Source organism: Tiliqua scincoides, chromosome 6 (assembly GCF_035046505.1).
Source record: "Tiliqua scincoides isolate rTilSci1 chromosome 6, rTilSci1.hap2, whole genome shotgun sequence".
Classification (NCBI taxonomy): Eukaryota; Metazoa; Chordata; class Lepidosauria; order Squamata; family Scincidae; genus Tiliqua; species Tiliqua scincoides.
In genome coordinates this window covers 53,690,758-53,707,051 of record NC_089826.1, presented here as the reverse complement: position 1 = coordinate 53,707,051, position 16,294 = coordinate 53,690,758, and the positions used below count along the sequence as shown (strand labels likewise).

At 41.8% G+C, this 16,294-nt stretch overlaps 1 protein-coding gene across 1 annotated transcript in view; it reads right to left on the bottom strand.

Moving 5' to 3' along the window:
- GALNTL6 (polypeptide N-acetylgalactosaminyltransferase like 6) overlaps nt 1-16,294 on the bottom strand; it is a 629,228-nt gene that overhangs the window by 359,570 nt on the left and 253,364 nt on the right. The window contains exon 2 of the mRNA XM_066631983.1: nt 9,753-9,861. Coding sequence (XP_066488080.1) covers nt 9,753-9,861 — 109 coding nt within the window. The remainder of the gene's footprint in view (nt 1-9,752; nt 9,862-16,294) is intronic.

Sequence of the window (16,294 nt, the reverse complement as noted above, 5' to 3'; positions counted from 1 at the left end):
AAGTGAAAATAGTGATCACGATCCAATTTGTAACTGCAAAACCAGCAGTGGGTCCAATAGTTATTTTTAACTTTTCTGAGGTTTGAGGAGCCCTGCATAGAGGTCCAAGGGCTCTCTGCACCCTCCGGAGTTGGTGGAGGGCATTGGCAGAGGTAAGTAAGAAAAAGCCCCTTTTGGCCCCAGCAGCACCACACTTCAGCTGCTATAGTGGAAGTACATTTTCTGAAGAATAAGGAAGGCTTAAACTCACCCACATGTTGTAATGTTAGATTGTGTTGTAATGCTAGATTGGAAAACGAACATATGCCTGAAGTGTTGCAGGCCAGCAGTGTTGAATGCCACAGTGTATGATGGGTGATAAGTAGAGGTGTTTGTTTCCAGTGAGTAAGATAGGATTACAACCTAAGTCTTACTGAACACAATGGGCTTACTTCTGAGTAAACAGCACAGTTTTTAAACGCCTCCAGTGATAAGGAAATTAGTGGTATAAGTCACTCTACTGCCTGACACCAAAAAGGCTCTGTTTTCAACAACTAGTTGAAATAATCACAGCTTTGTGTCCAGGTGATGTACACTTTGATGTACACTGCCTAGCTACTTATCACTAAATGCCACAACTGCTAGAATCCCCCACCTTTTTTTCCCCTCTGCTGAACATAAGAACAAGCTGGCAGCAGATGACTTCTCAGAGGCAAGCATTATAAATAGCAAACAAACAAGGTGGTGAACAACACAACTTATCTCAACGCTGAAAGCATTTGCAGTTTGATTCAATCAGGGGCTGGCCCACAGAGATAAAAGGAATCTGGTACATGCCCAGAGTGAAGAAAATTAGCTTCATGGCAAATGGGAAAGAAAAGGTCCCAGTGTTTTAGACAAAGTAACGCACACATAAGGGATGCTCTGAGAAAAGCCTGTGTGGTGGTAGCAGAATGTCTCAACAATAATTAGCAGAGCCTCAGAGAGGTGAAGCTAAACTGTTGGTGACACTGAATAAAAAGAAGAGTCACAGTGAAATATTAAAATTGCATGACTACAACTTGCAAGGCAAGCTTGTGTTATAGTCTCTGCAGTCACTTTTAACTCAGCTTGTTCACACCTACGTTGTTCATTTTCCATGGACATTCTCGTGTAAAAAGCTCACAGTATATTGATTACTTGCTGTTGACCTTTCTTGCTGTGTCTGTACAAAATTACACTCTTATCTTTTTTTTTTTTGGTAAAATTTTTGTGAAGACGATTAGACATTTTTTTTTTTTTAAAAACCATAATGCAGGTGCCCTGCCCCCAACCCATTCTGCAGATCTGGCAGCTTTGTTTTTATTCTTATTGCTAGCACCAAGGTTAAACGTTTCTTGTATTTACTATTCACTATAAACATGAAGCTTATAGACAGACAACCAGGCAGAAAGCCTGCAGGCTAGAGTAGACGACCGGAGAACTTCAGAAACAGGAAGCAGAACTTCCTGTTAAGATTATTTGGTGATCTCCTCTAGTGGAACCTGGTGGTGTATAGCTAATAGCAAAAAGCAAGGAATGTCCAACCTTGGTACTAGCGGTAAGACTAAAAACAAAGTTAATGGGCAGGGGGTGCAGAGGAGGCTGCAGAGATAGGGTTCTCCATATCTGAAGTTTCCATATTCACAGACAGGCCCTGGAATGCATCCCCTGTGGATATGGGAGCATGTGGGGGGGGGGAGGCATGCCTGAATTAAAAATCATTATCAAAGTCTTCTGAATGCTGCTTCTGTTCTAGACAGCTTCTCATACTCTGAAAACTCTGCAGGTTTTTAATTTCTATTTTCATATCTCCATCAATCACATTTTTCAACTTTTCACTTGTGGCTTGCAAATGATACCCTACCCAAGATAGATGATATCTCCCTAGATTGAGTCATCTAGATTTTGAAATAAAGTTACTACTAAAATGTGAAACAGCATGACTTATTTCTGAGGACATTCACGTCCCCTCTTGAGATTCCCCCATTGATTTTGTATTAGACCTTGGAAAAAGTACACTGCCAAGACTACGAAGACCTTTCATTGTGGTGTACTATTGGCACAACAAAGAAGGTAGGGAGAAAAAAAAAATTCCTTGTTTCTTCCATCAACTATTACAGCAGTCCCAACTGGCTAAGTTTGTTTTTCTCAAAGGAAGGCAATGTACATGTTTCCTTCCCCTTCTTTTATCTTTTCAATTAACCTGTGAGTTGTTTGGGACTGAGAGATTGCGAATGGACCAAGGTCAACAAGGACGCATCATGGCTGAATGGGGATCTGAATCCAGATCCTTCTGGGACAAGTCCAACACTCTACGATAACCTACTGGTTTATTTTATTGGTTCTCTTCTTCATTACAGGTACCCAAAGCTTATATTATGGCTAGGATATGAAAAGCTTTTCCACCATCTTCCTATGAGCGGCATCAACACTCACCTCAAATACATATATAGTTATATTGATTGAAAGGAAATTGTGAGCTCCTTAGGTGTACCTTATATGAGTCTTTCCTCTGGAAATGCTGCCTCCTGAAAAAAATATATGTAAAGCTTCTTCCTGAGTATGAGGAAATTAGCCTGTGAAGAGCTGAGTTCAGAACGACATGCTAGAAATGAAGAAACTTGGTGCTTGCAGCTGGCTGGTTGCCACTGCCTTGGGATTGGCTGGAGGAAATCAGATCCTTGAAAAATGGATTTCTAATTGATGTTGGAACCTTTACCTGGTAGCAGAGCTGACTCGCTAAATTTCAGTCCTGCCTCAGAGCAACAGATGCTGTTATCAGGAAAACAACAGCTTCTTGAACAGCCATTAATAGTCTGCTTGGATTACAGAGCGACTTAAATTATACTTTTAAAAAATCTGTGCATTTTGCATGCACAACAGGACATAAATACTGTCCACTTAAAGTGTGGGCAGATGTGTCCAGGAGCAAATGTATTCTCAAGCATATTCAGTTTTTAACCAAATCAGCTGGATATGCACCATGTTTGACTAGGGTTGCCCATTCTGCAAACATTCTCCAGCGTCCCTAACTTATGATTCTGTTTGCCTACATCTTAGCACAGCTAGAGGTGTTTGTTTCAGGTGAATAAGATAGGATTACAGCCTCAGTCTTACTGTACACAATGGGCTTACTTCTGAGTAAAATAAATTACTGTTTTCAAAACACCTCTAATCATAGCACTCCATAGTTCATTTGTTTTGAATTCAGGTAAAACAAATATCTTCATATTCCACCTCAAAACCAGCCAGAAAACCATGTCAGGGGACCCACAGTTCCATCAAAACAAGAACTTCGGCATTTTGGGGACAGTCAAAATCATTCTGCACTCTTATGTTGCTGATATCACCATACAGGGAAAGAAACGGAAAGCACTGTAGTAGGTGATGACTTTTTGCTGTCTCCTGAAGTTGAAAATAAGAACCTCTGAAGCATATTATTGACTGCACTTTAGGCAATATGAACGTGGTAGGGCAAAGAAGAATCTCATCACCTCGCTAATTTCTTTACATCAAAGGCTTTGAGTTGGTTATGTTCCATTTGTGGCTTAACACACATTTAATCCTCACAGTACGAACCTTATTCTTTAAAAAGTTTGTGACCTGAATCTCAAGTGCGGGCTGTTTATTTTTCAAATCAATTATGTAAAATTGATTTATGTGAAATAAATTTGCTCTTTATGTGAAATAAATTTGCATCTGCAGCATCTGGCCAGAGTGTATTTCTCCAACAGCTGTGCTGAACTTTCAAAAGGCATTTAGAACATATCATGCATGACTTGTACCAACTGAACTATCAGTTTGTTTATCAGACTATCAGACCAGGCTCAGTTCTGAATTTAAAACCCTATGTCATCTGTCTCCAACTCCATGCTACCTGAAGGATTGCGTTTGCTCATAGGAGACTACCTAAGTTCTTAAGTCACCTTTTCAGGCTCATCTCATTCATTTGATGGTGATGAGAGACAGGTCCTTTTCAGTGGTGGCATCATGCCTAGAGATAGACCCTCAAAATACATTTGTTTTACCTGGTTTTTAATTCATTTTAGTCTGATATTTTATTACTGACCTGTTTTAGCACTTGATGACTTTTAACTGACTGGATGACCTTGCTTATATGATGAGTTTTATGCTGCTGTATATGTACGTTTATTTTATGTTGTTGTTATGTTTTTAATGTTCTACTTTGAGCAGGTTTTATTCTGGAAGAGCTGCCTGTAATATATTAAATAGATGTGCAGAATAAACACAAATTTGTGCATGGTGATGAAACTGCCACCTTGGGGGCCACAACATTCTCTGGAGGAACTTGCACTTATAATTGCCGCTATTTGCCATTCTGTATTCCAGGAATTACACTCTCCATTCCAAGAGGCATGCTGGGATTAACTATAGTGGCCAGGCACAGTTGGAGCTGTGAGCAACTCGAGTCATTTTCACCTTCCAAATACAGTATCCAAAATGGCAACCAATTGCATGGAGCAGTGGTTCTCAAACTTTTTAGCACCAGGAACCACTTTTTAGAATGACAATCTGGTGGGTTTGTGAGGTCATTAACCGCAAGTGAGGTCATTAACCTGGAAGTGATGTCATGGCTAGAAGTAACATCATCAACCAGGAAAACTTTTAGGACCCTCATGCAATAAAATAAAATCAATTAATTAAGAGCGCAATCCTTACCCCTTATGTCAGTGCTTTCCAGCACTGACATAAGGGCAATGCAGCTCTGAGGTAAGGGAACAAACATTCCCTTACTTTGAGGAGGCCTCCGTGAGTGACACCCAACTGCAGGATGCAGCACACGTCCCATTGGCACCGCTATGCCAGTGCTGGAAAGCAATGACGTAAGGGGTTAGGATTGTGCCCTAAGTAAATTAAAAGTAAAAGTTTACAATAAGTATAAGTTTAAAAATTTTGAAATAAAGAACCACCCTCCTAAAGCTCCCAAGCATTTGCTGATCTGTTTATAAAAAATTTCCCAAACATCCCAAAGGCTCAATCCTACCCATACTTACCCAGGAGGAATTCCCATTGACTATCATTGTTAAAAGCATATACATAGCAGCCTGTTAAAAGTACAGGTCTGTAACATTTCCCCAAATGCAGTCACATACCATGGTAGCATCAAGCCTTTTATATTAAAAATAAAATACACATTGAAAAGAGTGGGGACCCAACTGAAATTGGCTCACAACCCACCTGGTGGATCCCAACCCACAACACTGGCATGGAGAATAAGGCTAAAAATGGGGGGGGGGAGTGCTTTCTCTCAGCTTTGCCTTTTTCTCTTCATCCCCTACCTAAACCATACACTATTTAACCCTTCTTTCAGAAAAACCAGCAGGCACTTCTGCTTCCTGTTCCCTTCTTAAGGTCCTCCCACTTCCCTCCCTATCACTTTCTGCCTTCATCTGTGGCAATGTTTTCTTAACCCTTTACAATCTGATAATGTTGGGAATAGACCTGCCCACATACAGCTCGTACATGCCAAGATTCTTTCAAATTCAGATGCCAAAGCTGGGTAAGGCCAGGAGTTGGGAGTGGGGGTCCTCCTCCACTATGTCCATTCAGATGAACATCTGAATAAGCTCATATCTTACTGACCTGATTCAAGTTCACAAAGGTGGTTTGCAAATGTGAAATGCTTTTCGTCCTTAGGGACCGAGTGACACACAAACTTTGAATAGTGCTTTTGTAATTATAAAAATAGTGCTGATTTCAAATTTATTGCACAAAATGTTCCTAATTCAATAGCTATTAAGGATTCATGTTACTGCTGCTATCAGAATACTGCAGCACTACAAAATTTCCTAGGGCATGTTGATCCCAAGTCTTGCCTTGGCAAAAATTCCCTGCTTTTGTATAAAAGCATTGTTCAAACCAGTTAAGGCATAACCAAAGCTAAAATACTTTTCAGGGTCTGCTTGTACTGTCATTTGGTTGGTATCCATCTTCCATATTACAGAAGCATTTATTCAGATGATACAAATGAGAGCAATCTACAGTCCTACAGTAAATGACAGAAGTGAACTTTGCTTCTTATGTTAACAGCACTTAAATCTAGAAAGTGAATCTGTCTCAAAATCTATATACTAAATTTTTCTGAAATTTTTAAGATGACATTTTGTGGTTTCTCTTCCAGAACCATACTTCTTATAGAATAGAAATGAATATGTCAGGCTGCAATGCTGTACATACATATTTACCTGGGAGTGAGACCCACTGAACTCAGTGGGACTTACTTCTTAGTGGTCATGCATAGGATTGTGCTGTTAGTCGTATTCATTGTTCACTATATTGTTCACTACATTTTCCAAGGGTAACTGGAACCTCGGCTCCTGGTGGGCTTGCTGCAGCAGCCAGAGAGAGGAGGGAGTTTAAGTCCTCCTTTCTTCCTTCTGTCCACATCTGCAGCACTACTGTTGCACATTGGTGTGCCGCTAGTGGTCCACAGGTGTGCCACAGGAATTTGGGGGGAGGTGATTTATTAGTAGGGCCAATGTGAGCCTCCCATTAGCAGCATGGTGTGCTTTGTCAATTGTCAAAAACCTGATGGTGTGCCTTTTCAATTTTAGTGCTTTGTCAGCGTGCCTTGAGATGAAAAAGTTTGAAAATGGCTGCTCTAGGCAGTCACAACTATTGCCACAGCGGGCTTTTTAATAGGATGCCCAGGCAGATGTGACTGCCCAGAGTTTTCTTGTAATGAGATTGGGTGCCAGGAGCTTTGATTACAGTGCGGTGAAACTGTAAGCGCTGCTCACAAGGAGGGAAGGCTATCTCTAAATGCCGGATCTGGCCTTTGAGCTGGTGTTTGGACAGCCCTGGTTTAAAGGAAAGGGGGGGAGAGTTTGAGGGATGAGGGTGGGGCAGAAAAGAGTTGAGTTCATGGGGGTGTAAGGGGAGGGTTAAGGGACCAACAGGAGTGGAAGTTGAGAGGTTCTGAATTCGGTTTTGCTTCAGAAATAAGCTGAGCAATATCTTTGACTGCAGTGTGACAGATGAGAACAGTTGCAACAGCTTGCAGCCAGGAGGTTAAAGTCATAGCTTGGCACGAGCCCCTGCAGCTGCTCTGTCCAACTGGAAGTAACAATGCCACTTGTTGCCTTGGTTGGAATTTGTCTGCTTGTACTGGCACTGGAGGGAATCTAACAAAAGATATAGATCACTCCCATTATACTTTAAAATAGATTTGTGTGGAAAGGGCTTCAGGAGTGAAATGGGCAGTCACATCTAACTATTGGCATGACATGGTCTTCAAAAGAAGTATTTTTAAAAAGCTCCTAATCAAGAGATGTAATTCCTTTTATTAATTCCAGTCCTTAGGGGGTATAATGAAAGGTTATTTTTAGGTTAATACTAATTTCTCATTTGAATGAAGTTGAGATGCCCCAGCTGCACCAACATGATTGACTTTTGTTTACTGCAACAAACAACATTGCTTAGATGATGACAAAATTAGGAAGAAGGTTTTCGAAAATGTAAATGTGTAGCTAATCAAACTTTGATGCTCTGAGTTTATCAGAAATGTAATTGATCCTGAAAAATACTCTTCACTGGTATTTCAGCTCTTGCTTCAAGAGCAGCTATTGCATTTTAACTATACCCTTTCTCCCAGAAACACCAATTGGGGCATATAGTCTCCCCCTAGTATACCCTCATGGTAAGGTAGATTAAACTGAATGTCAGTGGAAAGCCTGTTACTTTGTACGCTCGATGGCCATGTGGAGATTTGTTGAGCTGTCTTGAGTTGTCTTTGGCCTTCTCTGACACTCTAGTCACTACATCATGCTAGCCGTCCATAAAGGAGGCGAACAGGCACTATTATTGTGTTGGAAATGCACAATCTGGGGGGAGAGGGGTTCACGCTCGCAGGAGTGGTTGATCTGCCCCAATTCAGGCTGCTGATTTGTCACGACCACTCCTGTTTGGAAGGGTAGCTATTGTAGTATACTGCAGTAGTTAACAATGAGTTAACAATCAAAAAACCCTTGGGTTAAGTTATGCTGCTGCTATCTTGAATTCAGTTGGTGATCACAGAAAAGCTACTCTCTCAGTTTCAGTGCCTCCCGCTTGCAATATGGGTATAATAACACTGATCAACCTTACAGTTTTTTTCTTGGGAAGGGATGGTTTAGCAGGACAGGTCATTCTTTTTTACCCATTTCAGTCTGAATATGGACATGGACTGACATGATGGTTTGAATACTTGTCTTACCCCTGATCTGGGTGACCTTGGGCCAAGCACGCTCCTGCAATCAGGAAGCCTCTTGCTGAGCCCTCTTGGTCTGATATCTCCACTGAGGGTGAGGGCAGCTATCTTCTGAGCTCAAAGGAGCAACCTTTTGCTGCAGTTTTCTCCACTGGAACCTGGAATCTGTCCTTACTGCTTAGACAGACTTCATACTCAAAACCTGTGCAGTGGGAAAGAATTGGTAATTTCTCCCCCCTTTGATCTTCAGAACAGTCTCTCTCTCTCTCACTCTTCCCCCCCCCCAGTATTTCTTTCATTTGGAACCATTTAAAGCTCTGTGACTGGTCTCTGAAGCAAAGCACAGGTGGGGCCTCTGTACCCACAAGAGATCCTTTCTTGGACCCCTCATTGATACCGAAAATGCGAATAATCAAATCTACAATTTTCTGCCCCTTTCTCCCTCAGTAGGGAACCAGAGCACAGCTCCAGAGGGCTTTCTAAAGCCTGCAGAAGCAGTGTGCATCCGCCCACTGCCTCTGCAGGCTTCAGAATGGCCCATGGGAGGCAAAAAAAGCCACTTCTCTCGGGCAACCGGGAGTGACTTTTTTTTGCCACTCTGAGCCATTCTGAAGCCTGAGGAAGAAGCAGGCAGATGTGCGCTGCCTCTGGGGGCTTCAGAAAACCCTCCAGAGGAGATTGGAGTGCATCTTCAGTTCCCTTTGGAGGGTTCAGATGGAGCCAAGTCTGGCTCAATGCGGGTCCGGGGGACCCGCATTGAGCCAGATCTATGGAAGGAAAATCTGCAGGCAAACAGGTTCCACCTGTAATTGAAAGTAAATGTGCCTTTGTCTTGTTTGCCTATATTCTTTACTAAACTATCTTCTTTAGAAAAGCTGAGTCTTGTGGTTACTGGTTGCTTAATTTTGAGGCACTTTGAAATTGTTTGCACTGCTCACCCATGTCAGTGATCCCAAAACACTTGCAGGAACATGCATGTGCATGTGAATGAGTAGTTACTGCCTTGAACTCTTTGGAGGGTGGGATGGGTGCCAATGGGTGGGATGGGTGCCATAGTGGTGCCAATGGGACATGTACTGCATCCTGCAGTTGGGTGTCACTCATGAAGGCCTCCTCAAAGTAACAAAATGTTTGTTCCCTTATCTCAGAGTTGTATTGCCCTTATGTCAGTGCTAGAAAGCACTAGACATAAGGGGTTAGGATTGCGCCTTTAATTGCTTAAGAATCCTGGCTGTAATTAAGGGAGAATATTATAATGAGTGAGTGTGTTTTAATTTTTTACACATACATCGTTATGACAGAACTCCAGTTATTGGATCATGGAATTGAGATAGGATTTATTTTCCTCTTGGATCTGCAATTATCCAAAAGGCCTAACTGATCTTACTTCTCCAGTTGGCATCTATTTTTACATGACATCGTGGCCTGAGATATGAAAGTGACTCCAAAGACACGTCAACTGTGATTGCTTTGCCAGTTCTCATGCAAAGGTATCATGGCACAAAGGAACAAGGAAAGCGCTAATTGACTGGAAGGCTCTCACCTGAACGCATGGCATCTTTTTGAATACTTTCATAGTCATGCCAGTCCTTTCTTTTCAAGCCATCTGTCCAGGTATAGAGCTGTCCATCTCCGAGCCCCATTGGGAATGTCTGCAGAAACAAGAAAAAGTATAATTATAGACTCAAAGAAAAATGATAGGAAATGCTCACTTTTTCTACTGAAAACCCACTTCATGCATATGCTGACAGTCATTAAAGACAAGCCCTGGCTTCTTCATTCACTACAGTGGCTAAAGTGGGGGGCTTCACTAATCACTATCTCTCTGTCTAACCTACTCGTGAGGAAAAATGAGGCATTTGAATGTATGCCACCATAAGCATCTCGAAGCAAAGTAAATGTGACAAATACTTCTACAGAATGCAATAGGAAGCTATTTCCAGACTAGGGAATAAGCACCATCTGTATGTGGGATCTCCTGTGCCAAGCAGATATTGCTGGATTCGGGGAGAAAAGAACAGTGCCGAAGGCTGTAAAATCAGCAGCACTGGTGCCCAGAATAAACTGAATGACTTTTAAAGTGAAATGTCAAGATCTCAACAGGGGAAGGGATGTCAATCATTTAAAACAGCCATTATCAACCTTTTTTGGTTACGACCATTTAGGAGCTGTTCTCAGGTGCCAGGATCCCTCGTTAAACAAGGATACAACATGAACAGATAAACATAAAATCATTTATTATTGAACACCAAGTCTGTGCCCCCCTTCAAATATGCCAGGGCTCCACAGGGGACCATATGTCTCCCATTGAGAATGGCTGATAAAAACCACATTCATTTGTCTGGAGTGCACAGACTGTTTCAAATTAATGTGAACCCTAGTTGATGCTGACCAAAATTAAGAATCCACACCCCCTGTCCAGATGGACATCTCTTAAAATCTTCCATGATGTTGGGCTATTTTTCAATACCAATTAAGTCAAACCAACCTATAATGCCTCATAAAAAAGTGGTAGTGAAACATTTGAAAATCAGGCTGTCTATTATCCTGGACACTAATTTGTTCTCATCTTAGACCCTGGAAACATATTTGCATATTTTTTATTTATTTAGCATAATTTATTCTGCAGCTTTTATTAGTTTGCATTTTATTCTGCTTCTGCTAGCCAAAAAGATGGCAAGACACTATGCAGTGGACATAGTCCATTAATGATGCACTAACCCTTACCCTTAGAGTGCAAGATCAACCCAGCCTCCAGACTCTGATCTCCTGCTGCTTTTCTTAAACTAAGGGCTGGTTCAGCTGTCAATGGAAACCATGGTTTGCTGCTATATGAAGGCTTGTGCACACCGCTTACCACTCCCCTCACCTCCTGGGCTCAGTTGCAGAAATGTGACTTGTACAATACAGCTCCCCTGCTTGTACACAGCTGGGAATTTTGGTTTAAGGCTGGCTTCCAAACTAGTAAATGTAGCTTACAATGCTAGTTTGGCATCCTGGTTTGGAAGCCAGAATTAAACCACAGTTCTGTTTAAAACAAGCTGGAATACACGGAACTGTTTAAAACAAGCTGGAATTCCTAAGTGTGATCACAGGAAATAAGGTGAAAGACAGAGAAAGTAGAACCCATGAGCTGGTGACTCTCAAGTGTTCTTTATAATTAGTTTTCAATTGTATCCATTGAAACTAAGGGAAGCCCTGCTGCAGATCTGTGTTAGAAGCCCTGCTAGGAAGTTGTATATAACCTTGTAAATAATCAGTTTAATTAGTAAAACCTGCACAGAGTCTGAATTCATCATGGGCCAATGGAAAATGCATACTGGGTGCTGAAGTTGAACCCTGGGACCACAAGAAAACTTATTCAGCATTGCTAACACATCCTCATGTATATCTACACAATCCTAAACACCAGATAACTTGCTTTAAAAAAAAAATGAAAGCAGGAGTTCTCAAGCAGGAGTTTCTGGACTCATATTGCATTCCGCCCTTCTTCAGCAGTTATACATAACTGTGGCATAGACACAGTCCTGAATTTAAATTGCAAAGTAACAAAGAACCTAGCCAAGCAACAGTTATTTCAACTTAACCAGCTTGCTCAAACCTAACATAGTCTATAGTGCAGCTGGGTCTTTTGAGCTGTAGTGCATTTGAGTCTTTACTGTATATAGATACTCCCAAGTTTTTTTCCTGTTATGAAATCCTGTCACTGGAAGGCTGTGGTGATCATATATTGATAACTGGAACATAAGTTGGCTCATCAACTAAAGCTTCCCTCTTCCACAAAGAATGGGGATGATTAGAAATGCAAGCACTCTAATCAGAAAACCAAGTATTCTAATGTAAAATAAGGGGCTCCATTTCACAGTTGTACTGTATATATCATATGAAACACTGCATAATGTACATTACATGATAAACTCAAATACGTGAGGATGTTAACAGATCTGCAATCATTAAAGTACAGCAAATGAATTAAAGGTCCAATCTTTCTCCTGTCAATTAAGTTGATAACCATCATTGCTTGTTGACATTTCAAAGAAGATTCTGTTGCTCATGTTTTGAGAGTACAACTAGAAACAACAACCTCCTTATTAAATGTAGAACAACCAGAGGGAAAATAGTAGAGCTGCATTTATTTTCTGATAGTTTTTTCATTGCTTAAGCTGTACGTTAAATAGACAAATGTTCTACCAGTCAGTTTTAGCCCTGTCAGTCATGTTTATTTGCTTTCCCTTGATCGTTTGAAATAGTTTCTTTTTTCCCTGATGGCAGGAAACTTTCATTTAACTACTTAGTAAACTCCCTGAAGTATTTCACATTTCCCTGGATAGTATAGCTATTTCAGCTGCCCAATATTAATAAGCCCACAGCCTGATTTCAACCAGGAATGGAATCCTCGTTTACAAAAAGAAGTCACAGACTTTGACAACTTTGCCTTCAGGAATGAGCTTACTAACTTATTTTTCTACATATTGCCTTTATTCCCACAAGAACTATGAGGTAATATACAGACTCTGTCATTTGATATACTGTTAAGATTTATGACAGAGCAACCTCAACACACACAAACCCACACAGAACAGGATACATAAAAGTGACTGGAGATGTTGGTGATCAGGGTCACTTGCTTCTCCAAACTGCTTTAATTAATAAGTCACATATTAATTTTTCTTCAGTGAAATATGTTCAAGAACATTTCTCCCTTAGAGCTCATTTGCTAAACTTTCCTAAGATCATCTCATAACTTATTTCAGCCTCAAAGATTAATAACATGCAAAAGGCAAGCCAAAAGTCAGGAGACTTTGAACCATTATGTATTAAATAATACTCCTTGGGCCATCACTCTCATGCAAGGAGGACAAGAGGGTATTGCGAATACACACATCTTCCTTCCGTCCATCTGTCCCACCCGCCCGTCATGTCATTTCACTGTTCTCAGTTTCTTTTTTTTGGGGGGGGGGGTCATCTCAGTCGCCTCTCCACGTGCAATTTAAATACTAATTTAATTTAAAGTATTCAAAAACTTTAAATACAATTTTACTACTTAAATGCTACTACTACTGCTACTACTACTACTAGTAGTAAGTATACTACTATACTAATACTACTAGCATACTACTATACTAATACTACTTGTATACTAGTAGTATAGTACTTTACTACTTTAAATACTACTTTACTACTTAGTGTATTTGTACTACTGTACAGTAGGATTTAAATTGCACATGGAGAGCAGCTGGGAGAAATCATTTCTCCTCCATGTGATTATGCATTGCCATGGTGTGAGAGGAGAAAGGGCAGGATGTGCCTGCTCATTCAGGTTCAACCCTAGCCCAAAAGCTGCTTGAAGCAGGACACAAGTGCCATTGCCCTGGCTGCCAAGCTACCCTTCCACCCACTAACCCCCCAAAGAAGGAGGATGAGAGGAGAGGAGAAGAAGGGGGAGGCCCCCAACCCTTTCCTTTGCGACAGCATCAGGGGGGAGAAGGGGAAAATATACTACAGGTGCTGCCATTGTCACCTCCTCCTAGCTTTCTCTGCCCACTTGGCTGCAGATGAATGGGTAGAGAGCGGTAGGGCATGGCAAACCTGCTCCTTATCCCCCTTCTGTACTAAATCAGCTGAGAAGGCAGAGAAGTGAGCAGGAGGTGATGGGATGCCCCTCTTCCGCCTTCAGCACTGCTTTTCCTATTCATGTGGAAATGGGCTGGTCAGTCAGTATTGTCCAAACCAGCCCATGGTCTCAAGTATGCCGAGGAGGAAGAATGTAGAAATCACTGCAAACCCTCAGTGGCTGAAGAGAGACTTTGGGTTCCTCTGCTTTCCATGGCAGGTGTAACTTTACCCAAACACTAAAATACAGTGACCAGGAAGGTTTCATCCCTACTAAACAAGAAAGTATAGATTTCCCCTTTCTTTGCACAACCACCGCAAGATACATTAGGCAGAGAGAGTGACTGGGCCAAGATGAGCTTCACAGTCAAGTGGGGATTTGAACAACCCTAGGCTAACACTAACCACAAGAACACATGGCACCTTTTCCTCCATTGACTCTGTCCCAGAGGATCAAAGTCACTGGTATGGAAGGAGAAGGTGATATGGCTCTCATCCAAGGAAAATCTAGATCAAGCCACATTTTTCTTTTACCCCACAGTGATACAAAGATCCAGACACCACACAAACAGGCTCTTCCCAAGCAATCTTCTATACACGAATTCTTAATCACCTATGAGAAAAAAGCACAAGTCATACAGCACTGTGCAGAGATTTCCCTACAGCACATACAATAACCAAGAGGGGGAGAGGGAATAGTAACACAGTGACTTTGGGAGTTTTATCAACATTCCCTAATTTTGTAGAAGAATTAAGTGCAATGATCTGGGAAGTCTTTTCTGCAGAGGCTAAATAAGACATAACCCATCTTCTAAGAGACCTGTTGGGAGCAAATGAACATCAGTGACCCTTAGGGGATTGGATTTAATGAAATGTTCTTCACGCGCACACTGTGGGAATCTTTTTTTCTTATTCAGGGAGCCTAAAGCGGGTTTTTAGGAACTTTCCAAAAGTTCAGAGCCATGTTCTATGAGGTAAGCAAAGAATTTTAAATGAAGAGGGTGTGAAAATGTGAAAGCGTCTGCTGTTCCATCACCACTGATTTCCCTTGTCAGCAAATGAACATCTAAGGGGCCCTCTCCTTTTGATGCTCTTAATAAGTTTATTTTAAACCATTTTACAGCTGAAACATATTCAGCTGCTGCACAGTTTATACAGATATGCTGGGCCGGTGTCCGTCATATACTAAACTGATCCTGGCAATGGTGCATCAACACTGGCACAACAAGGGCTAAATGACAAGCCTGCCCTGGCAATGTAATGCTGGTGAAACCCTTCCTAGTAGCACATCAAGGACACACCGACCCAGCAAAAAGGTGTTGATTGAGGAATAATGAAACAGGACAATATCCATCACTTTGTACAGGTTTGGAGGGAGCTTCCCGTTTCAGGTGGCTGCTGAGCATAAAGCAGTCAAATAGAAGCAACCAAAAATGGTTTCCATGTGGAAAAATGACAGGGCATAACATTTCAGTTGGGTTTACTTCATGAGCAAGACCAGTTCCAAAGACTGTATGCCTGGCGTCTACCACTAGAGATATGGAGAACTGATGTACAGGTTTTCTGTGTCATTGGGCTGGCTCACAATGAAAGCCCATTCAAGTATTATGTTTTGAGCATCATTAAGCAAGCATTACTAAGCAAACACATTTTGGGTGGCATCCATGTGAGGTGAGTGAGCAGCTTTTGAATAAGCCTAGACTGCTGGGGAATGAAGATTGCGAGATGGTTAGTGTGTGTGCAAGTATAATCTAGCTCTGAAAAGCAAACCCTTCTGAATTAAGTTTCAGCACATAATAAAACAAGAAACATACCACTGATATGGTATTCTCCCTTAGACAACTGCAGGAGAAATGCAGGGAACAACGACAGCCACTCTTTATAGCCTTCATAGATCTCACAAAGGCTTCCGACCTGGTCAGCAGAGACGGCCTCTTCAAGATTCTCCCCAAGATCGGATGTCCACCCAGGCTCCTCAGCATCATCAGATATTTCCACAAGGACATGAAGGGCACTGTTGTCTTCGATGGCTCCACATCAGACCCTTTTGACATCCGAAGCGGAGTGAAGCAGGGCTGTGTTCTTGCGCCAACCTTGTTTGGGATTTTCTTCGCTGTCCTGCTGAAGCAGGCCTTTGGAACTGCAACAGAAGGCATCTATCTCCGGACCAGATCAGACGGAAAGCTCTTCAACCTCTCCAGACTGAGAGCAAAATCCAAAGTCCAGCTGAAATGTCTGCATGACTTCCTCTTTCCCGACGATGCAGCTGTCACTACCCACTCTGCCAAAGATCTCCAGCAGCTCATGGATCGTTTTAGCAAGGCCTGCCAAGATTTTGGACTGACAATCAGCCTGAAGAAAACACAAGTCATGGTTCAGGATGTGGACTCACCTCCCTGCATTACAATCTCTGCGCATGAACTGGAGGTTGTCCATGACTTTGTGTACCTTGGCTCAACGATCTCCGACACT